Source organism: Oncorhynchus clarkii, chromosome 24 (genome assembly GCF_045791955.1).
Source record: "Oncorhynchus clarkii lewisi isolate Uvic-CL-2024 chromosome 24, UVic_Ocla_1.0, whole genome shotgun sequence".
In the NCBI taxonomy this organism is placed as follows: Eukaryota; Metazoa; Chordata; class Actinopteri; order Salmoniformes; family Salmonidae; genus Oncorhynchus; species Oncorhynchus clarkii.
In genome coordinates this window covers 32,427,095-32,451,077 of record NC_092170.1, presented here as the reverse complement: position 1 = coordinate 32,451,077, position 23,983 = coordinate 32,427,095, and the positions used below count along the sequence as shown (strand labels likewise).

Genomic DNA, 23,983 nt, shown 5'->3' with positions numbered 1-23,983 from the left:
AATTTTATAGGGAAAATGGTCAAATAACACAATTCTCCATTTACTGCTAGAGCAATATGCTGTATTTTCTCTGTTTCTGATGTCAGCCTTACTGGATCATATAGTTTCATTTCCCCAAATATCCCTGAGTGTTGATGAAAGGTATTTTTTGATGACATTTAGCTAATTTATAGCCATGTCCAAGTCTGGACAGTCTATTAGATTACATGGTGTTGCATGGCACAAACTGCAGGGTTCCCTGAAATGTAGCTTTTTTTGTGGCTCTGAGCAACGTGATTACAGGCCTTTGGCAGTGAGGCTTAACCAACAGATGCAAATGTACACAAGAGGCCTCCAGGGATGGTTTCCACTACCCTGTATGTGTGGCTGACAACGTCAACTGGGGAGTATTTTCTGGATTGAGGTGTCCGTTCTCTGACCTCAGACACACATACAATGCTCATAGAACACCTACACAAACACACACACGCTACAGATATGCAATGGTCACAGATACATCTTCAGAAATGCTATGGTCACAGATACATCTTCAGATATGCTATGGTCACAGATACATCTTCAGAAATGCTATGGTCACAGATACATCTTCAGATATGCTATGGTCACAGATACATCTTCAGATATGCTATGGTCACAGATACATCTTCAGATATGCTATGGTCACAGATACATCTTCAGATATGCTATGGTCACAGATACATCTTCAGATATGCTATGGTCACAGATACATCTTCAGATATGCTATGTTCTCTATATAGGGGAAAGCACAGAGGCACCACAGCAAAAACAGCCTGCAGCCTTTTCCTCTCTATAACAAGTGATCTGAGGCCTGCGGACCACACTGAGGACAACTGAGAAAGATAACAGTGGGCTTTCATTGTGGACCCACAACTCTAGTGAGATATTTCATTGTAGACCCACACCTCTAGTGAGATATTTCAATATGGACCCACACCTCTAGTGAGATATTTCTTTGTGGACCCACACCTCTAGTGAGATATTTCAATGTAGACCCACACCTCTAGTGAGATATTTGAATGTAGACCCACACCTCTAGTGAGATATTTCAATGTAGACCCACACCACTAGTGAGATATTTGAATATGGACCCACAACTCTAGTGAGATATTTGAATATGGACCCACAACTCTAGTGAGATATTTCATTGTAGACCCACACCTCTAGTGATATATTTCAATGTGGACCCACACCTCTAGTGAGATATTTCATTGTGGACCCACACCTCTAGTGAGATATTTAATTGTAGACCCACACCTCTAGTGAGATATTTAATTGTGGACCCACACCTCTAGTGAGATATTTAATTGTGGACCCACACCTCTAGTGAGATATTTAATTGTGGACCCACACCTCTAGTGAGGTATTTAATTGTGGACCCACACCTCTAGTGAGATATTTAATTGTGGACCCACACCTCTAGTGAGATATTTAATTGTGGACCCACACCTCTAGTGAGATATTTAATTGTGGACCCACACCTCTAGTGAGATATTTAATTGTGGACCCACACCTCTAGTGAGGTATTTAATTGTGGACCCACACCTCTAGTGAGATATTTAATTGTGGACCCACACCTCTAGTGAGGTATTTAATTGTGGACCCACACCTCTAGTGAGATATTTAATTGTGGACCCACACCTCTAGTGAGGTATTTAATTGTGGACCCACACCTCTAGTGAGATATTTAATTGTGGACCCACACCTCTAGTGAGATATTTAATTGTGGACCCACACCTCTAGTGAGATATTTAATTGTGGACCCACACCTCTAGTGAGATATTTAATTGTGGACCCACACCTCTAGTGAGGTATTTAATTGTGGACCCACACCTCTAGTGAGGTATTTAATTGTGGACCCACACCTCTAGTGAGGTATTTAATTGTGGACCCACACCTCTAGTGAGATATTTAATTGTGTACCTCTAGTGAGATATTTAATTGTGGACCTCTAGTGAGATATTTAATTGTGGACCTCTAGTGAGGTATTTCACTGTGGACTCACACCTGTAGTGAGATAGGGACACTGAGGGATGGCTGGAGGACCGGGATCCACCCTCTGCTTCTTTACTGCTGCTCTCTCCCTGTTTCTATGGAGATTTGAGGACCTTCAGCAAATCAATCAATGGAAGCATGATTTTCAGTAGTTGGCCTTGAGGTTCTTCTGTATGATGCTGCTGACAGGCACGGCTCGTTGAAACTGTTTGTTTGTTTGAATGTTGGCAATATCTGCTTGTTAGACTGACAGTGAATACTGCACATAGCCACCCATGTTATATGGTTTTATAGATTTTTTTAGTAATTTAATTCTTCATGTTGCCTGAGTCAATCTCTAACTCGCTCCATCTCTGCTGTCCATAGGTGGTAAGGGGGGTAAGAAGAAGAAGGCCAAGGTTGGCACCAAACCCACCAAGACTAACGGCTCCAGCTGGGCCAACGTGGCCCTGCCCCCTCCCCCTTTACACCCTCTCCCTGGCACCGAGATGGACCACTACCCCAACGAGCACTATGAAGGAGTAGGGTACGAGCCACACCCACCATAACATACACTCTATTCATTCATGGATATGCAAAACAGTCCACACTCTGCCCACTCTGTCCACACTAATTTGAAAAATGATATATATCTATCATTGTCTGACCCTTCATACAGGCTTAGCCAATTGTAAGCTCCCTCAAAACTTGAGACATCTGTGGCGTTGTGTAACAAAACTGCACATTTTAAAGTGGCCTTTTATTGTCCCACACCTCTATTGAGATATTTTATTGTGGACCCACGACCTCTAGTGAAATGGGAACACTGAGGGATGGCTGGAGGACCGGGGTCCACCCAGCATAAGGTGCACCTGTGTAATGGTCATGCTGTTTATTCAGCTTCTTGATATGTAACACCAGGTGGATGGATTATCTTGGCAAAGGATAATTGCTCACTCACAGAGATATAAACAAATTTGTGCACAACATTTGAGAGACATAAGCTTTTTGTTAGTACATTTCTGGGATGTTTTATTTCAGCTCATGAAACATGGGACCAACACATTACATATTTTTGTTCAGGATAGAAACACTCACACATAACATATCCTTTAACTGTGCGTCTCCCTAGTTGAGGCGTGCTGTCCTCTCACCCTCATCTCCAGTTTGTGAGACTCATCTGGTTTAATAGGCTATCTGGCAAATGAGGAGTCCTCTGAACTGTAAATCTGAGCCTCTTAATGGCCGCAGATTAAAGCAGTTACATCCTGTGGTGTGTGCACTGACAAATTTATTTAATGAACATTTTCTTTACAACTAGTATTATTTCAGCATGTATAAGCATCGTTATGGGAAATTAAAGAATCCACTTACAAAATCAAATCAAATCAAATTGTATTAGTCACATGCACCGAATACAACAAGTGAAATGCTTACTTACAAGCCCCTAACCAACAGTGCAGTTTCCCCCCAAAATATGTATAAAAATAAGAGATAAAAGTAACAAGTCATTAAAGAGCAGCAGTAAAAAATGACAATATATACAGGGGGGTACTGGTACAGAGTCAATGTGCAGGGATACCGGTTAGTTGAGGTAGTATGTACATGTAGGTAGAGTTATTAAAGTGACTATGCATAGATGACAACAGAGAGTGGCAGTGGAGGGGGGAGGGCAATACAAATAGTCTGGGTAGCCATTTGACTAGATGTTCAGGAGTCTTATGGCTTGGGGGTAGAAGCTATTTAGAAGCCTCTTGGACTTAGACTTGGTGCTCCGGTACCGCTTGCCGTGCGGTAGCAGAGAGAACAGTCTATGACTAGGGTGGCTGGAGTGTTTGACAATTTTTAGTGCCTTCCTCTGACACCACCTGGTATAGAGGTCCTGGATGGCAGGAAGCTTGGCCACAGTGATGTACTGGGCCGTACGCAATACCCTCTGTTGTGCCTTGCGGCCGGAGGCTGAGCAGTTGCCACACCAGGCAGTGATGCAACGAGTCAGGATGCTCTCGATGGTGGAGCTGTAGAACCCATGCCAAATCTTTTCAGTCTCCTAAGGGGGAATAGGTTTTGTCATGCCCTCTTCACGACTGTCTTGATGAGCTTGGAACATGTTAATTTGTTGGTGATGTGGACACCAAGGAACTTGAAGGTCTCAACCTGCTCCACTGCAACCCCGGCGATGAGAATGGGGGCGGACTCTGTCCTCTTTTTCCTGTAGTCCACAATAATCTCCTTTGATCACTTTGAGGGAGAGGTTGTTGTTCTGGCACTACACAGCCAGGTCTCTGACCTCCTCCCTATAGGCCATCTCGTTGTTGTCTGTGATCAAGCCTACCACTGTTGTGTCATCGGCAAATTGAATGATGGTGTTGGAGTTGTGCCTGGCCATGCAGTCATGAGTGAATAGGGAGTACAGGAGGGGACTGAGCACTCACCCCGAGGGGCCCCTGTGTTGAGGATCAGCGTGGCGGATGTGTTGTTACCTATCCTTACTACTTGGGGGCGGTCCGTCAGGAAGTCCAGGATCCAGTTGCAGAGGGAGTTGTTTAGTCCCAGGGTCCTTAGCTTATTGATGAGCTTTGAGGGCACAATGGGGTTGAACGCTGAACTGTAGTCAATGAATAACATTCTCACATAGGTGTTCCTTTTGTCCAGGTGGGAAAGGGCAGTGTGGAGTGCAATAGAGATTGCATCATCTGTGGATCTGTTGGGGCGGTATTGGAGTGGGTCTAGGGTTTCTGGGATGATGGTGTTGATGTGAGCCATGACCACATTCTACAAAGTCTACAAAGTAATTTAGAAAGTTTGACAAGATCACACTAGGTCAAACTAGTCAATACCACACTAGGTCACACTAGTCAAGGTCACACTAGGTCACACTAGTCAAGATCACACTAGGTCACGCTAATCAAGATCACATTAGGTCACACTAGTCAAGATCACACTAGGTCACACTAGCCAAGATCCCACTAGGCCACGCTAGTCAATATCACACTAGGTCACACTAGTCAAGGTCACACTAGTCAAGATCACACTAGGTCACACTAGCAAAGGTCACACTAGCTCACACTAGTCAATATCACACTTGGTCACACTAGCCAAGATCACACTAGGTCACACTAGTCAAGATCACACTAGCTCACACAAGGCAAGATCACACTAGGTCACACTAGTCAAGATCACACTAGGTCACACTAGTCAAGATCACACTAGGTCACACTAGTCAAGATCACACTAGGCCACACTAGTCAAGATCACACTAGGTAACACAAGTCAAGGTCACACTAGCTCACACTAGTCAAGATCACACTAGGTCACACTAGTCAATATCAGACTAGTCAAGATCACGCTAGGTCACACTGGTAAAGATCACACCAGGTCAGACCAGTCAAGATCACACTAGGTCACACCAGGCAAGATCACACCAGGTCACACCAGCCAAGATCACACTTGGTCACACTGGTCAAGATCACACGAGGTCACCCTAGTCAAGATCACACTTGGTCACACTGGTCAAGATCACACGAGGTCACCCTAGTCAAGATCACACTTGGTCACACTAGTCAAGATCGCACTAGGTCTAACTAGTCAAGATCACACTAGGTCACACTAGTCAAGATCACACTAGGTAACACACGTCAAGGTCACACTAGCTCACACTAGTCAAGATCACACTAGGTCACACTAGTCAATATCAGACTAGTCAAGATCACGCTAGGTCACACTGGTAAAGATCACACCAGGTCACACCAGCCAAGATCACACTAGGTCACACCAGGCAAGATCACACCAGGTCACACCAGCCAAGATCACACTTGGTCACACTGGTCAAGATCACACGAGGTCACCCTAGTCAAGATCACACTTGGACACACTATTCAAGATCACACCAGTCAAGGTCACACTAGTCACACTAATCTGGCACATGACCAGAAGAAAGAAAGTTGAGTTAGAGTACTTATCTTACCCCTCCTCCCTCTCTCTGTCTCTCTGTATGGCCACCCCTCCTCCCTCTCTCTCTGTATGGCTACCCCTCCTCCCTCTTTCTCTCTGTATGGCCACCCCCCATCCCTCTTCCTCACACTATGGCCACCCCTCCTCCCTCTCTGTCTCTGTGTGGCCACCCCTCCTCCCTCCCAGGTATGAGAGTGATGGCTGGGGTCCTCCCATGCCCGTGCAGACCTACCTCCACCAGGGAATGGAGGATGAGCTAGAGGAGGAGGAAGAGAGGGTCCCCACCCCACCCATTCGTGGCGTGGCTTCGTCCCCAGCAGCGGTGTCCTTCGGCCAGCAGTCCACGGCCACCCTCACCCCCTCTCCCCGGGAGGAGCTGCAGCCCATGCTCCAGGCCCACCTGGATGAGATCACCCGTGCCTACCAACTAGACATGGCCAAACAGACATGGTTTGTACACCCACTGGAGAAGAATACTATAAAAACACTACAATGTTCAAATGGGGTGATATGAGAATGCCTACAATGGATATTGTGCTGGAAGTGTTTTTCTTTCACTATCTGTTTATTCCTCCCTTCCATGTTTTATTTTGGTGTTATGTTAGCTGCACAGTCACGGCATTGCGCAAAACACAAGCACTCATGAATCATGTCATTTTAATGGGCCAGTGTTACCACTTACACAACTGTCCCTTCTGCTCACTGTGAGAACACAATGTCTAAAGCACTTGTTTAGCCCCACCCACATCCATGCTGCTATACATTCTATTGTTGTGGTGCTCATGCACGGCAGATGAAGCCCACTTTTCACCCTGTCGGAAGAGTGGGAGAGAACGAAGGAGGAAGAGAGGGAGAGAACGAAGGAGGAAGAGAGGGAGAGAACGAAGGAGGAAGAGTGGGAGAGAACGAAGGAGGAAGAGAGGGAGAGAACGAAGGAGGAAGAGTGGGAGAGAACGAAGGAGGAAGAGAGGGAGAGAACAAAGGAGGAAGAGTGGGAGAGTACGAAGGAGGAAGAGAAGGAGAGAAAAAAGGAGGAAGAGTGGGAGAGAACGAAGGAGGAAGAGTGGGAGAGAACGAAGGAGGAAGAGAGGGAGAGAACGAAGGTGGAAGAGAGGGAGAGAACGAAGGAGGAAGAGAGGGAGAGAACGAAGGAGGAAGAGAGGGAAAGAACAACGGAGGATCAGAGGGAGAGAACGAAGGAGGAAGAGAGGGAGAGACTGGCATCCATTCATTACAGTAGAGGGAATAGGGAAGACTTGTCAGGAAGGAGCCGTCTTGTTAGCCAGTAATGACTACGTTTGAGAGCATCTTTGACAACAGGAAAGAGGCAGTAATTACATCAGAATCCCTCCCGCCGCAGACCGTCTCAGACCCCACGGCACTCCTCAAACAAACAGGGCTGTCAGTGACGTGAGGCGGGCGCTGAGTGGAGCAGAGAGGGCTGTGTGAGGGGGTGACAGCCTCGTGTCGACAGGCCTACAGAGCGGGCCCATTGTACTCTCTTCAACTGCAATTACAGGGTCATTGTGTTGGCATGGAAGGAGGAGGGACGTAGAATTAGTGGAATTGTCCCATTTTATTCAAAGCGGCAGAATCTGAAAGAATTTCTAAATGTAGCTTAACAGTTCCTTTCGTCTATCTCGGATTCCTTCTTTATGTCATCCTGTCTTTCATTCACCAGCATTGTCTTTCTTGATGTATTTTGACATTTGTTCTCTTCCCTGATGTTGCTGTCCCCCCACCAGCAGCCCATCCTCTCCTGTGTCTATGTTTTGGTGTGTACCTGTAGCATGATGATAACCCATATTACTCTGACTCTCTGACAGGCTCATACAGGGTGGCTCCCTCCCCCCTCTCCCTCCCCAGGCCCCCGCCCCTCCAGTGGGGTACGTGTCCAGCACCCTGGTGTCGGACCTGGAGACTGACATCCCTGACGAGGATGAGGAGGATGAGGAAGAGGAGGAGGATGAAGGCTATGAGATGTCCAGGCCTCTCTATGGTATTGAGCACACGCCAGGGTCCAGCATGGACAACCTAGACAGCTCTGTAACAGGTGAGATACTGCGCTGATACAATGACATGTGGACAGAACAATGGAAATCTGACACGTGACAGACGTCATTGTCTCCGTTCAGAGAAGGGTATTGGAACTTCATTCCCACTTCGTTAGAAGTCAAATCTTCCTGATGTTGTGCAGTTTTCTGCCACTCTCTTATTAATGATTTGGGTATTACAAAGAAACAATCACAAATCCTTTTCCAAAACAAAAAATTGTTTAACTACAAAAGCATGTTCAGTTGTCATTCCACAGAAATTCAAAAAGATTACGGACCCCTTATCAGGTAACATATCAAATGTAATCTCAAATTCATCATCTCCAGCACCAAACCAGTGTCTACATATGTGAAAACAGTGTGTTACTATGATCTGTGGTTAAAAAGTTAACATGTTTCTAGCCCAAGGGAGGGTCTTTTCTTGCTCCTTCACGTCACTGCACATCTCATAGTGTTTGAAAAGCACAGTTTTAAAATCAAAAATCACTTTTGATGATGTCATCGTGTAGAACTTATTTACTTTATATTTTATTTCTACAAAACTTAGAAATGCCCAATGTTCACATGTGTTGAAACTGGTATTGTGCTGGAGATAATGAAAATGAGGTTGAAAAGTGTTCCTGCAAACTAGTAGGTAAGTATTACAATTCTGTTTGCCCAGTTACAGACTGCATTTTAACCATTGATTTACAATGAAATGTTGTATTTTATTCTGCTCATGGCATTAGACTATCATTCCACAATTTCCTGTATATGTGTGTCTCACCTGGAAATGAATGTATTGCATGTACCTTAAACCCAGTTTGTTCAAGTGGTTTTGGCAGACTGTGGAATTATAATTATCATACCCAAAAAGAGATAAGAAATTCCATGAATTTTAAAAAGGACAGTGAGAGGGAAATTAAGATGAAGGAGAGCAAAGGGGGAGGAGGGGTGGGTGAGAGACATGGATAGAGAGAGAGAGAGACAGAACCAGAGAGAGAGAGAGAGAGACAGAACCAGAGAGAGGGACAGAGAGAGAGAGAGAGAGAGAGACAGAACCAGAGAGAGAGAGAGAGAGATTGATTTAGCTCACACACAGCGTCAGCGACTGCCATGCACCCCATATCTTCCCTAGAAGATATAGAATACAGTTCACGTGCGGAATATTCCATTCCAGGCTGGAGGCACCATTTCCATTTTTACAACTCACTGAAAGCTTTTACAGCCGTCTGTCTGGCGGAGAGAGGGACATGTGAAGGGCATGACATTGGAGAAGGTGAGACAGTATGGCTGTGTCCTACTGCGTCTCTCATACCAACTGAACAGGACATACTAGTCCTCTATACCAGACATAGCTGACTGCTATACTACAGACTAAAGGTCGACCGATTATGATTTTTCAACGCCGATACCGATTATTGGAGGACAAAAAAAGCAGATACCGATTAATCGGCCAATTTTCTTATTTATTCATTTGTAATAATGACAATTACAACAATACTGAATGAACACTTATTTTAACTTAATACACCAATAAAATCAATTCAGCCTCAAATAAATAATGAAACATGTTAATTTTGGTTTAAATAATGCAAAAACAAAGTGTTGGAGAAGAAAGTAAAAGTGCAATATGTGCTATGTAAAATAGCTAACGTTTCAGTTCCTTGCTCAGAATATGAGAACATATGAAAGCTGGTGGTTCCTTTTAACATGAGTCTTCAATATTCCAAGGTAAGAAGTTTTAGGTTGTAGTTATTATAGGAATTATAGGACTATTTCTCTCTATACCATTTGTATTTCATTAACCTTTGACTATTGGATGTTCTTATAGGCACTTTAGTATTGCCAGTGTAACAGTATAGCTTCCGTCCCCCTCCTCGCTCCTACCTGGGCTCGAACCAGGAACACGACGACAACAGCCTCCCTCGAAGCAGCTTTACCCATGCGTAGCAAGGGGAATAACTACTCCAAGTCTCAGAGCGAGTGACGTTTGAAACGCTATTAGCGCACACCCCGCTAACTAGCTAGCCATTTCACATTGGTTACACCAGCCTAATCTCGGGAGTTGATAGGCTTAAAGTCATAAACAGCTGCTGGCAAATGCACAAATGTGCTGTTTGAATGAATGCTTACGAGCCTGCTGGTGCCTACCACCGCTCAGTCAGACTGCTCTATCAAATCATAGATTTAGTTATAACATGATAACACACAGAAATACGAGCCTTAGGTCATTAAAATGGCCTTATCCGGAAACTATCATCTCGAAAACAAGACGTTTATTCTTTCAGTGAAATACGGAACCATTCCGTATTTGATCTAACGGGTGGCATCTAAATATTCCTGTTACATTGCACAACCTTCAATGTTATTTCATAATTACGTAAAATTCTGGCAAATTAGGTGGCCCAAACTGTTGCATATACAAACTGTTGCATATGACTCTGCGTGCAATGAATGCAAGAGAAGTGACACAATTTCACCTGGTTAATATTGCCTGCTAACCTGGATTTCTTTTAGCTAAATATGCAGGTTTAAAAATATTTACTTCTGTGCATTGATTTTAAGAAAGGCATTGATGTTTATGGTTAGGTACACATTGGAGCAACGATACACACCGCATCAATTATATGCAACGCAGGACACGCTAGATAAACTAGTAATATCATCAACCATGTGTAGTTAACTAGTGATTATGATTGATTGATTGTTTTTTATAAGATAAGTTTAATGCTAGCTAGCAACTTACCTTGGCTTACTGCATTCGCTTAACAGGCAGTCTCCTCGTGGAGTGCAATGTAATCAGGTGGTTAGAGCGTTGGACTAGTTAATTGTAAGGTTGCAAGATTGAATCCCCCGAGCTGACAAGGTAAAAATCTGTCATTCTGCCCCTGAACGAGGCAGTTAACCCACTGTTCCTAGGCCGTCATTGAAAATAAGAAAAAAAGAATGTGTTCTTAACTGACTTGCCTCGTTAAATAAAGGTGTAAAAAATAATAATAATCTGATTGTTATGAAAACTTGATGTCGGCCCTAATTAATCTGCCATTCCGATTAATCGATCGACCGCTACTACAGACAGGATGGAGCAGCAACTCTGTATTTTATGAGTGAGGAGGGATAGAACTAAGAAGGGAAGAGAAGAAGGGATAAATATTTATATTGAATGAGGAAGAGAGAGCGAGACAAAGAGAAAGGGAGGAAGATACATATCTAGAGAGAGAGAGAGAGAAAGAGAGAGAGTGAGAGAGAGACAGAGAGAAATTTTACATTTTGTATTGTTTATTTCACTTTTGTATATTATCTACCTCACTTGCTTTGGCAATGTTAACACGTTTCCCATGCCAATAAAGCCCCTTGAATTGAATTGAGAGAGAGTGAGAAAGAGAGAGACAGAAAGAGAGAGAAAGAGAGACATCGAGAGACACAGAGAAAGAGAGACAGAGAGAGAGAGACAGAGAGAGGGGGGAGATATACATTGTATCTATAAAAAGAGGAACAGGGAGAGAGGGAGGGAGGATTGACACGGCTGCTTGGCTGGCCTGTCGACTGCAACCCCAGAGTGTAGTTTTTCTGTGGGATGATGGAACATGGCTATGACACATGCTGCTGTTTATATATTTAGAGGAATATAAAGCTGCGACTGGGCCCTAATCTGCTGCATCTCTCCTGCACTGTATTACTCTGAAGACACTACTATTTCTTCTTATCTTTCCACAAGTCTCCCCCGCTTCCCACCGTTTGACAGCACAGATACGGTCCCAGCTCCAGGGTTAGCAGGAGGGGCAGATGGAGGAAGGGGGAATATGCAGAGATTAATCGCGGCCACCATTTTGAGGCTGTGGAGAGAGGGGGCAGGAGCAGATTTCTGTAGAGCCCAACATGATGGATTTGTCATTGTTATAATAATATGTAAATAGGTCTGTTTCCTTAATGTTATAACAAATGCCACTAAATAAAAAATTCTCACCGTTGGGCCCATAAAAACAGTGCACATACATTTTTTTTCACTAGAGAGATTGTCTGTGTGTATTGTCTGTGTGTCTTTGTATTATGTAATGCACTGCATAATACAACATATTTTTCTAAAGCTAAAGGTGAATCCACCTGAAGCAGTGTTAAATTACCATGGTTAGGCTGAGATGAATACACACAGGTACTATATCCCAGGGCGGTGTATTTGTATTCTAGAGTAGCTAGCTGTGTTGTGTGTTACTGATGCTGCAGTATAACATCCACAGGGATCTCAGTGATGTGTCTCTCTGGGTGATTATTCTCCCAACAACCCCCTGGCAGGGAGGGCTGAGGGGAGTGTGTGTGTGTGGGGGGGGGGGGGGGTGCAGGGTCACGTCTCCTGTCGGCAGGTGCAGCCGCCAGCTCATCAGGGGGAACGATTTACCTGCTTAACGACATGCAGATGAGCCGCTCCATCAGCATAAATCAGTTTTAGTGGCAGGAGGAACCTGGGATACCTGGCTTTTACTGCCCCTGGCTAGTGGCTAGCTCCTGTTTACTGCCCCTGGCTAGTGGCTAGCTCCTGTTTACTAACCCCTGGCTAGTGGCTAGCTCCTGTTTACTGCCCCTGGCTAGTGGCTAGCTCCTGTTTACTGCCCCTGGCTAGTGGCTAGCTCCTGTTTACTAACCCCTGACTAGTGGCTAGCTCATGTTTACTGACCCTGGCTAGTGGCTAGCTCCCGTTTACTATCCCCTGGCTAGTGGCTAGCTCCTGTTTACTAACCCCTGGCTAGTGGCTAGCTCGCGTTTACTGCCCCTGGCTTTTGGCTAGCTCCCGTTTACTAAACCCTGGCTAGTGGCTAGCTCCCGTTTACTAACCCCTGGCTTTTGGCTAGCTCCCATTTACTAACCCCTGGCTAGTGGCTAGCTCCTGTTTACTGCCCCTGGCTAGTGGCTAGCTCCCGTTTACTAACCCCTGGCTAGTGGCTAGCTCCCGTTAATGCCCCTGGCTAGTGGCTAGCTCCCGTTTACTGCCCCTGGCTAGCTCCCGTTTACTGCCCCTGGCTAGCTCCCGTTTACTGCCCCTGGCTAGTGGCTAGCTCCCTTGTACTGCTCCTGGCTAGTGGCTAGCTCCCTTTTACTGCCCCTGGCTAGTGGCTAGCTCCCTTTTTACTGGCCCTGGCTAGTGGCTAGCTCCTGTTTACTAACCCCTGGCTAGTGGCTAGCTCCTGTTTACTGCCCCTGGCTAGTGGCTAGCTCCTGTTTACTGCCCCTGGCTAGTGGCTAGCTCCTGTTTACTAACCCCTGGCTAGTGGCTAGCTCCTGTTTACTAACCCCTGGCTAGTGGCTAGCTCCAGTTTACTAACCCCTGGCTAGTGGCTAGTTCCAGTTTACTGCCCCTGGCTTTTGGCTAGCTCCCGTTTACTAACCCCTGGCTAGTGGCTAGCTCCCGTTTACTGCCCCTCGCTATTGGCTAGCACCCATTTACTAACCCCTGGCTAGTGGCTAGCTCCCGTTAATGCCCCTGGCTAGTGGCTAGCTCCCGTTTACTGCCCCTGGCTAGCTCCCGTTTACTGCCCCTGGCTAGTGGCCAGCTCCCTTTTACTGGCCCTGTCTAGCTCCCTTTTACTGGCCCTGGCTAGTGGCTAGCTAGTGACTAGCTCCCTTTTACTGCTCCTGGCTTGTGGATAGCTCCCTTTTACTGGCCTGGACCATTAGTACAGGGAACATGGGCAGGTGAGAGAAGGTTATTAGATACCTAGTCATTTGAGAATTGAATGGAACCTTAGTCTGAATCCTTAATCAGAATCCTTAATCTGAATCCTTAGCCTGAATCCTTAGTCTGAAAAGAATTGCGCTCATGTAAAGTAGATTAAGCACGATTGGTTGCAGAATTCAAGACCACAAAGATTAAGCTAAATTGCGTTTTCAGTACATGATGTCAGCAAGATCAAGGTTTCCTTGACGTATCAGGGATAGCTGTGTCCCAAAGACACGAGTAGTAGAGACTAGCAGTTAGTGTGGCTGAAAGCTCACTGTGTGATGTGATGTGCTGAGGTAGTGGGTCATGAGCTGGAGGAGTGGAGTTGGAAGGAAGTCTCAGTGCCTTGGTTTGACTGCCTCTCTCTGCTTATACTTCATCATCTGCACTAGTCTCTGCGGGAGGATTGGACCCAGAGGAATTGCATTCTTTGTTTTTTCTTCTTAGAAGGAAAACTCAGAGAAAAGCAGTGTGAGAGAAAATAGCCTGGCAAGATGAAGGCCAGAACGAGAAAATAGCCTGGCAAGATAAAGGCCAGAACGTAGTTAGTGTCTTGGGTATTTTCAGTCAGTGCAGTAAAATTGGAATGTGCAAGGTTTTAAAGTTGTCAAATGGTTTCCCAGGTTTATTGAAGTTTTCCATTAGTTTGTGGATAATTTGCTCCGATCGTTTCTCAGAGAGAAAAGCTGTTATAAGGTGAGCTGCTGGTTGAAAGCTTTAGTTCCCTGAGGCCTTGTTTAAGCTGGGTTCTGCACAAACCACAATGTTGTGGTGTGAAAGGGCTCAGGGGCGAGAAATTGAAAAGCACTTTTAGGGAGTTTCCTCAGTTTCCTGATTTCCTTGGGCTGCACAAACATAAATCAGACATTGAGTTTTACGTCAATTACAGTGCTGGACTAACGCTGTGTTCCAATGAGAAGTGTAGTATGAAAGGGACTCTGTCAGTACAGCTGGTACATGTTTGGGTTTAGTTGATCTTCTCCTGTCTCTCTCTGTGTCTGAATGAGTGCCAGACCTCTGGTAGGCCTGCTCCTCTCTGTGTCTGAATGAGTTCCAGACCTCTGGTATGCCTGCTCCTCTCTGTGTCTAAATGAGTGCCAGACCTCTGGTATGCCTGCTCCTCTCTGTGTCTGAATGAGTGCCAGACCTCTGGTATGCCTGCTCCTCTCTGTGTCTGAATGAGTGCCAGACCTCTGGTATGCCTGCTCCTCTCTGTGTCTGAATGAGTGCCAGACCTCTGGTATGCCTGCTCCTCTCTGTGTCTAAATGAGTGTCAGACCTCTGGTATGCCTGCTCCTCTCTGTGTCTGAATGAGTGCCAGACCTCTGGTATGCCTGCTCCTCTCTGTGCCTGCCTTGGCCAGACTTGTGACTGTCACCCTCTGTTCCCAACTGACCACCTCTCTCATCCCCTTTGTTCCCTACTGACCACATATCTGTACCCCTCTCATCCCCTCTGTTCCCCACTGACCCCATCTCAGTACCCCTCTCATCCCCTCTGTTCCCCACTGACCCCATCTCAGTACCCCTCTCATCCCCTCTGTTCCCCACTGACCCCATCTCAGTACCCCTCTCATCCCCTCTGTTCCCCACTGTCCCCATCTCAGTAACCTTCTCATCCCCTCTGTTCCCCACTGACCCCAACTCAGTACCCCTCTCATCCCCTCTGTTCCCCACTGACCACATCTCAGTACCCCTCTTATCCCCTCTGTTCCCCACGGACCCCATCTCAGTACCCCTCTCATCCCCTCTGTTCCCCACTGACCCCATCTCAGTACCCCTCTCATCCCCTCTGTTCCCCTCTCATCATCATTCTCATCCCTGCTACTCCCTCTTTTCCCTCTCCCCTCTCTCCCCATGACATTTCCTCCTCCATTTGAGCTCTGTACCGTATCCCCCCTTTTCTCTTCATCATGACATCCACATTTCTTTTCATTTTTGTCTCATGGGCTTGTCTGCGGACCACGAGATTGTGTGTGTGTGTTTGTGTGTGTGTGAGTTTGGATAAGTGCCACTTCATTGTGTCTGCCAAGCAAGCCTCTCAGAAAGCTGTCATTTAAGCTGACTGTAGTCTCGCCTGCCAGAATGGCATATTTTTGTTGGCACGATGGAAAGGCTTTCTTTAGGAGTTTCTGAAAGGATAAAGACATACTCTCACCAGAAACATTCACAATATAGGCTCTGTTTTATGGGAACAGCTTCCATCCACGAGGGTTTCCTTAAAAGTTTCCAGTATTTCTGGAAAGTCTAGATAATGATTATTTTGCATGTGACATTTTCCCCTTTTGTCTTTTAATCTTCCTGACAGTGATGTACCAGGCTACAAATCTCTGCTGCCTTTGTTTAGTGATATAATTGACCTTCATTTTTACATACTTTATTTTATTTCACCTTTATTTAACCAGGTAGGCCTGTTGAGAACAAGTTCTCATTTACAGCTGCGACCTGGCCAAGATAAAGCAAAGCAGTGCGACAACAACACAGAGTTACACATAAACAAACATACAGTCAATAACACAAAAGAAAGGAAAAATAGAACAATCTATGTACAGTGTGTGCACATGTAGAAGAGTAGGGAGGTAGGCAATACATTGGCCATAGAGGCAAAAATAATTACAGTTTAGCATTAATACTTGAGTGATATATGTGCAGATGATGATGTGCAAGTAGAGATACTGGGGTGCAAAAGAGCAAGAGGGTAAGTAATAATATGGGGATGAGGTAGTTGGGTGTGCTATTTACAGATTGGCTGTGTCCAGGTACAGTGATCGGTAAGCTGCTCTGACAGCTGATGCTTAAAGTTAGAGGGAGATATAAGACTCCAGCTTCAGTGATTTTTGCAATTCGTTCTAGTCATTGGCAGCAGAGAACTGGAAGGAAAGGCTGCCAAAGGAAGTGTTGGCTTTGGGGATGACCAGTGCAATATACTTTCTGGAGCGCGTGCTACGGGTGGGTGTTGCTATGGTGACCAGTGAGATGAGAAAAGGCGGGGCTTTACCTAACAAATACTTATAGATGACCTGAAGCCAGTGGGTTTGGTGACGGATATGTAGTGAGGGCCAGCCAACGAGAGCATACAGGTCGCAGTGGTGGGTAGTATATGGGGCTTTGTTGATAAAACAGATAGACTACATCCAGGTTGCTGAATAGAGTGTTGGGGGCTATTTTGTAAATGACATCGCCGAAGTCAAGGAACGGTAGGATAGTCAGTTTTACGAGAGTATGTTTAGAGTTTACAGTCTAACCAGACACCTAGGTATTTGTAGTTGTCCACATATTCTAGGTCAGAACTGTTCAGAGTAGTGATGCTAGTCACTAGGGAGGGTGCGGGCAGCAATCGGTTGAAGAGCATGCACTTAGTTTTACTAGCATTTAAAAGCAGTTGGAGGCCACAGAAGGAGTGTTGTATGGCATTGAAGCTCTTTTGGAGGTTTGTTAGCACGGTGTCCAAAGAAGTGCCAGATGTATACAGAATGGTGTCGTCTGTGTAGAGGTGGATCAGAGAATCACCAGCAGCAAGAGCGACATCATTGATAAATACAGAGAAAAGAGTCGGCCCGAAAATTGAACCCTGTGGCACCCCCATAGAGACTGCCAGAAGTCCGCACAGCAGGCCTTCCGATTTAACATACTGAACTCTATCTGAGAAGTAGTTGGTGAACCAGGCAAGGCAGTCATTTGAGAAGCCGAGGCCATTGAGTCTGCCGATAAGAATGTGGTGATTGACAGAGTCGAAAGCCTTGGCCAGGTCGAAGAAGACGGCTGCACAGTACTGTCTTTTATCGATGGCGGTTTATGATATCTTTTAGGACCTTGAGCTTGGCTGAGGTGCACCCATGACCAGATTGGAAACCAGATTGCATAGTGGAGAAGGTGCGGTGGGATTTGAAATGGTCGGTGATCTGTTCGATGCTATCTTGGCTTTCGAAGCTTCTAGAAAGGCAGGGCAGGATGGATATAGGTCGATATAAGTTTGGGTCTAGAGTGTCTTCTCCTTTGAAGAGGGGGATGACCACGGCAGTTTTCCAATCTTTGGGGATCTCAGACGATACAAAAGAGAGTTTGAGTAGGCTAGTAAAAGGAGTTACAACAATTTCGGGGGATAATTTTAGAAAGAGAGGGTCCAGATTGTCTAGCCCAGCTAATCTGCAGGGATCCAGATTTTGCCGTTCTTTCAGAATATCAGATGTCTGGATTTGGGTGAAGGAGAATCGGGGGTGGGGGCTTGGGCAAGGAGGTGCTGAGGGGCTGCTGAGATGTTGGTCGGGTAGGGGTAGCCAGGTGGAAAGCATGTCCAGCTGTGGAAAAATGCTTTTTGAAATGATCGATTATCGTAGATTTATCAGTGGTGACAGTGTTTCTGATCCTCAGTGCAGTGTGCAGCTGGGAGGAGATGCTCTTATTCTACATGAACTTTACAGTGTCCCAAAACCTGTTTGAAAAAGCTAGCCTTAGCTTTCCTAACTGACTGAGTATTTTGGTGAGCCAGGTGAAGTTACCTCATGTGTGGGGGGTGGAACAAAGTGCTGGCTAAATCATATGGAGGGGGGCTGGAGGCTCTACAGTGAAATAAGACAAAAATTACTAACCAAAACAGCAATAGACAAGGCATATTGACATTAGTGAGAGGCATGTGTAGCCGAGTGATCATAGGGTCCAGTGAGTAGCTAGGCGAGCTGGAGGCATGGCGATTCAGACAGCTAGCAGGCTAACAGATGGGCCTCAGGGGGACGTCGCAAAGGGAGAGCCTGTTGAAACCCCCTCGGATGGTTATGTCGGCAGACCAGTCGTGATGGATTGGTGGGGCTCCGTGTCGGCAGCAAAGGGGTCCAGACTAGCTTGCTGCGATGATCCGGAGTAAAGGTTCAGAGCTTGCGGCAGGAATCCGGAGATGAGGTAGATACAAGCAGTCCGATATGCTCTAGGTTGATATTGCGCTTTGTAGACTGGCAGGAATTGACCGGGCTGAGGTTGGCCGATGTCCGAGTTAACGGTGATGACCGCTAGCATTGGCTAACTGACTACTAGCTAGTTAGCTGGCTAGCTACTGAAGGGGGTTCCGGTTTTAAAAATAGCAGATCCATACCACAGTGCGTGATGCGGGTTGCAGGAACATTTGTACATTTTAAAAATAGAAAAAAGCATATTTATATATTTTCTATACAGCGTTTTGTATATATTTTTTTAAGAAAACGTTTTATTAAGGACCTTGTCCCTAGATGGAAAATTAGATTAAAAATCTAAAAAATATAGACGAGGAAAAAAAACGATATATACAAGGGATGGGAAAAGACAATCAAAACAGACATCCCACTCCTATGCCATCTTGGAATTTAAGTGATTGATTTGGCATTATTGCTAAGTCAATGCTGCAGGACTTTCCACAGAGTGTGGAGTGCTTTAACAAGGCATGATAAGAGAGCCAGGTGTTTCTACTGTTAAACCATTAGGTGTTTGATTCAACACTGTTTAGTGAGCTGCTTCATCCGTGTCACCTGAGGTAATACTGGGACTCAGCTCTGGACAGGTGTATCACCTGAGGTAATACTGGGACTCAGCTCTGGACAGGTGTATCACCTGAGGTAATACTGGGACTCCGCTCTGGACAGGTGTGTCACCTGAGGTAATACTGGGACTCAACTCTGGACAGGTGTGTTACTTTTCTCTTTCAAACACAGGCCAAACTCAAGAGGCCATGGTTATGTTGTCCATCAACGTGTGTGTGTGCATGTTTATGTGTGTGTGTGTGACGAGAGGGGCAAGCCAGAACAGAATGAGTGTAGAAAACTACTAGTGACATGCTAGAACACAAGAGTCCCTCCAGCACAGAGAAACCCATCTGAGATGAAACTTGATATTAACTCTCATTATAAGATTACACAGCACATGAATCCGTTGAAACCTATAGCCACAGTGAAGATGTTCAGTATGGAAGATCATTCAAGGGCTTTTGTGTCCGTGGAATTTCCTCGGTTGGGGTCTGGAGGCTGTAAACATGGTGCGGTTGGATATCAAAAATTGTTACTTGATTTGTGAACACACACACATGCACATCTCTGATGCTCTAGCTGGCGGTGTCCCTCAGGGTCCATGGTTAACGGCTGGGGTTCAGCCTCAGAGGAAGATGACCGTCACTACTCCAGCCACAGGTCCAGTGTGGGCAGCTCCTCTGATGGATCCCTCTACACCCACTGTAGCTTCGCCCAGGCCCTGGTGGCAGCCGCTGACAAGGCAGGCTACCACCTGGAGGGCACCAGCCTGGCCAAGAGAGGTTGGTATATGAGGAGTGGAGCCCCTCCAGCCTGTTCTCCCTGGAACCTCTATATGACCCAGAAGGAGATTGATCTACTTCCTGACATCTGCTGGCTGGTGTTTTTTCCTCTACTGCTGTTTTGGTGGAGAATCTGCATGGCTCTACAATATGTGGCTGAACAAAGGATACAAACCTTGATTCAACTCTAACCTTCCTCCAGCTTTGCACTCTGACTCCTACGAACTTGGGATAGAGGACAATTATCTGGGTGAACACTGGTGATTTCTTTGCAGGCCTCTAACACTGCCTGTACTTTCTCATTGTAAAAATAATGGTGTGATTTTGAGGATTTTTACATTTGACTGATTAACTAACTGAACCTTCCATGGGATCATGTGAGCTTCCTGCTTGGAAATCAACATTCTCTTCCCAGGCATGCTCCTTAACTCCCCTCTCTCCATGTTCCTCTCAGTACCTCCACTAACCTAGTGGCCTCTCTGTCTTCTTCTCTCCCTCCTCCTCCAGGTAAAGGGCTGTCCCACCGGGCCCGGCCCAGCAGTCCCTTCTCTACAGATGGCAGCACGGTGGGCACACATAGCCTGGGCCACCAGAGGGCTGCCCGGCCCACCCGCAAGCCCCGGGGACAGGGAACGGCACCCCACAGGAGAGACGCCAGTGCAGATGGTAAGAGAAGACGCTGGGGTGGCACAGTGTTTGAACCAGAAGCTTCCCAGAAATGTGTCTCAGTAAAGAGTTACCTCTGACACAACTTACTCATTATCTATAACAGGGCTCTTCAACCCTGTTCTTGGAGAGATACCGTCCTGTTGGTTTTCACTCTAACCCTGTTCCTGGAGAGATACCGCACTGTAGGTTTTTACTTCAACCCTGTTCCTGGAGAGATACCGTCCTGTAGGTTTTCACTATAACCCTGTTCCTGGAGAGATACCGTCCTGTAGGTTTTTACTCCAACCCTGTTCCTGGACAGATACCGTCCTGTAGGTTTTCACTCGAAACCTAATCTAGAGCACATGATTCTAATAATTAGCAGGTTGAAAATCTGAATCAGTAACAGAGTTGGAGTAAAGCTACAGGAGGATAGCTCTCCAGTAACAGGGTTGGAGTAAAGCTACAGGAGGATAGCTATCCAGTAACAGGGTTGGAGTAAAGCTACAAGAGGAGAGCTCTCCAGTAACAGGGTTGGAGTAAAGCTACAGGAGGAGAGCTCTCCAGTAACAGGGTTGGAGTAAAGCTACAGGAGGAGAGCTATCCAATAACAGGGTTGGAGTAAAGCTACAAGAGGAGAGCTCTCCAGTAACAGGGTTGGAGTAAAGCTACAGGAGGATAGCTATCCAGTAACAGGGTTGGAGTAAAGCTACAAGAGGAGAGCTCTCCAGTAACAGGGTTGGAGTAAAGCTACAGGAGGAGAGCTCTCCAGTAACAGGGTTGGAGTAAAGCTACAGGAGGAGAGCTCTCCAGTAACAGGGTTGGAGTAAAGCTACAGGAGGATAGCTCTCCAGTAACAGGGTTGGAGTAAAGCTACAGGAGGAGAGCTCTCCAGTAACAGGGTTGGAGTAAAGCTACAGGAGGATAGCTCTCCAGTAACAGGGTTGGAGTAAAGCTACAGGAGGATAGCTCTCCAGTAACAGGGTTGGAGTAAAGCTACAGGAGGATAGCTCTCCAGTAACAGGGTTGGAGTAAAGCTACAGGAGGAGAGCTCTCCAGTAACAGAGTTGGAGTAAAGCTACAGGAGGAGAGCTCTCCAGTAACAGAGTTGGAGTAAAGCTACAGGAGGATAGCTATCCAGTAACAGGGTTGGAGTAAAGCTACAAGAGGAGAGCTCTCCAGTAACAGGGTTGGAGTAAAGCTACAGGAGGATAGCTCTCCAGTAACAGGGTTGGAGTAAAGCTACAGGAGGATAGCTCTCCAGTAACAGGGTTGGAGTAAAGCTACAGGAGGATAGCTCTCCAGTAACAGGGTTGGAGTAAAGCTACAGGAGGATAGCTCTCCAGTAACAGAGTTGGAGTAAAGCTACAGGAGGAGAGCTCTCCAGTAACAGAGTTGGAGAGCCCTGATCTATGAGGACTTGGACTACATTACAGTTACTGATTAATACTGATTGACTGATTACTGATATATCACCAGACTGTAACCTTGTAGTTAACCACATCACGCCTCCCTCCCTCCCTCCCAGACCTACCTCCTCCCCCTGACCCCCCGCCCATCCAGGGACCAGGTTATATCCAGGGGGCCCGTAGTGTAGGCGGAATGGGCCCCCCAGCCGAGAGGCAGGCATCGTCCCTGGAACGCCAGCCCATGTGTGGCGCCATGCCCCTGTCTGGGCTGGAGGAGATGAAGAGCTGCATGGACAGACAGACACGCACCTCTCTGGAGCGGCACTGCCAGGCGCAGGACAGACTAGCATCCATGGACCGAGGAGACGACCCACGCAGGGGACACAAAGCAGGTACAGGACTGGAGGGTAGAAGCAAATCAGAATGCCAGCACATTGTCAGAAAGACTCAGACCTGATCCACAAATTCCACTTCATTCTAATTTGAAGATGCCAATTTCTTGTATACTACTTTAGAACAGTAGGATAGAACTCATATTCCACATCAGAGTATGGAGCGAGTAGACCTGTGGTTAGGTCAGCAGCCATTGCTGTACAAAGAGAGATCCAGCAGAGCCCTTAACTGTGTGACAGCAGGGTCCTGATGGCTGCGGTGCCTTGGCAGACCAGAGCCTTTACTAAATCCTGGTGTTCAATCTCAGAGGAGACTCAGCTCCCATGAACAGATTGCACTGTCTGCCACTTGTACTTGTCTTCCAGAACCCCCCCCCCCCCCCCCACACACACACACACACACACACACACACACACACACACACACACACACATACACACACACACACACACACACACACACACACACACACACACATACACACACACACACACACACACACACACACACACACACACACATACACACACACACACACACACACACACACACACACATACACACACACACACACACACACATACACACACATACACACACACACACAGCCTGTAGTTGTCAGCAATGGTGTCCGGCTCCAGCCCAGTCCAGGCAGGAGGCCCCTGCCACGCAGATGCATTCTAATTCCCCAGCTTTCCCCTCTCAGACAAACAGTGGCTACTCCACCACTCCACCCATCTGTCTGTGTGTGGAGTCATTAGACCTCACCATGCTGTGTTCCTATCCTGTCTGTGTGTGGAGTCATTAGACCTCACCATGCTGTGTTCATATCCTGTCTGTGTGTGGAGTCATTAGACCTCACCATGCTGTGTTCCTCTCCTGTCTGTGCCAGGGCAAACAGACAGAGAGGCAGACACTGAGGCAGACAGACAGAACGACCAACAGAGAGGCAGGCAGAATGACAGACTGACAGACCAGGAGACACAGAGAAGCGTCACACTCATCAGATTCTATAAGAGGTGTACTCCAAGTTGACTGATACACAGCAGAGTTCAGAAGGCCCTCCAAGTTGACTGATAGACAGCAGAGTTCAGAAGGCCCTCCAAGTTGACTGATAGCCAGCAGAGTTCAGAAGGCCCTCCAAGTTGACTGATACACAGCCGAGTTCAGAAGGCCCTCCAAGTTGACTGATGCACAGCCAAGTTCAGAAGGCCCTCCAAGTTGACTGATACACAGCCAAGTTCAGAAGGCCCTCCAAGTTGACTGATATCCAGCAGAGTTCAGAAGGCCCTCCAAGTTGACTGATAGCCAGCAGAGTTCAGAAGGCCCTCCAAGTTGACTGATACACAGCAGAGTTCAGAAGGCCCTCCATGTTGACTGATACACAGCCGAGTTCAGAAGTCCCTCCAAGTTGACTGACACACAGCAGAGTTCTGAGGGGTCAAGACAAGCCCAGTTAATCATTATCAGAACAGCGGGAGGATGTTTGATGAGATATGATGCTATATATCTATAGACCTCTATATCTAGAGACCAAGTCAGAGCTACAATACCTGTAGCAGGGAGTG

At 46.5% G+C, this 23,983-nt stretch overlaps 1 protein-coding gene across 1 annotated transcript in view; it reads left to right on the top strand.

Moving 5' to 3' along the window:
* LOC139382322 (roundabout homolog 2-like) overlaps window positions 1-23,983 on the top strand; it is a 366,464-nt gene that overhangs the window by 337,894 nt on the left and 4,587 nt on the right. The window contains exons 24-29 of the mRNA XM_071126242.1: window positions 2,380-2,539; window positions 6,133-6,396; window positions 7,773-7,999; window positions 19,780-19,965; window positions 20,473-20,631; window positions 22,142-22,414. Coding sequence (XP_070982343.1) covers window positions 2,380-2,539; window positions 6,133-6,396; window positions 7,773-7,999; window positions 19,780-19,965; window positions 20,473-20,631; window positions 22,142-22,414 — 1,269 coding nt within the window. The remainder of the gene's footprint in view (window positions 1-2,379; window positions 2,540-6,132; window positions 6,397-7,772; window positions 8,000-19,779; window positions 19,966-20,472; window positions 20,632-22,141; window positions 22,415-23,983) is intronic.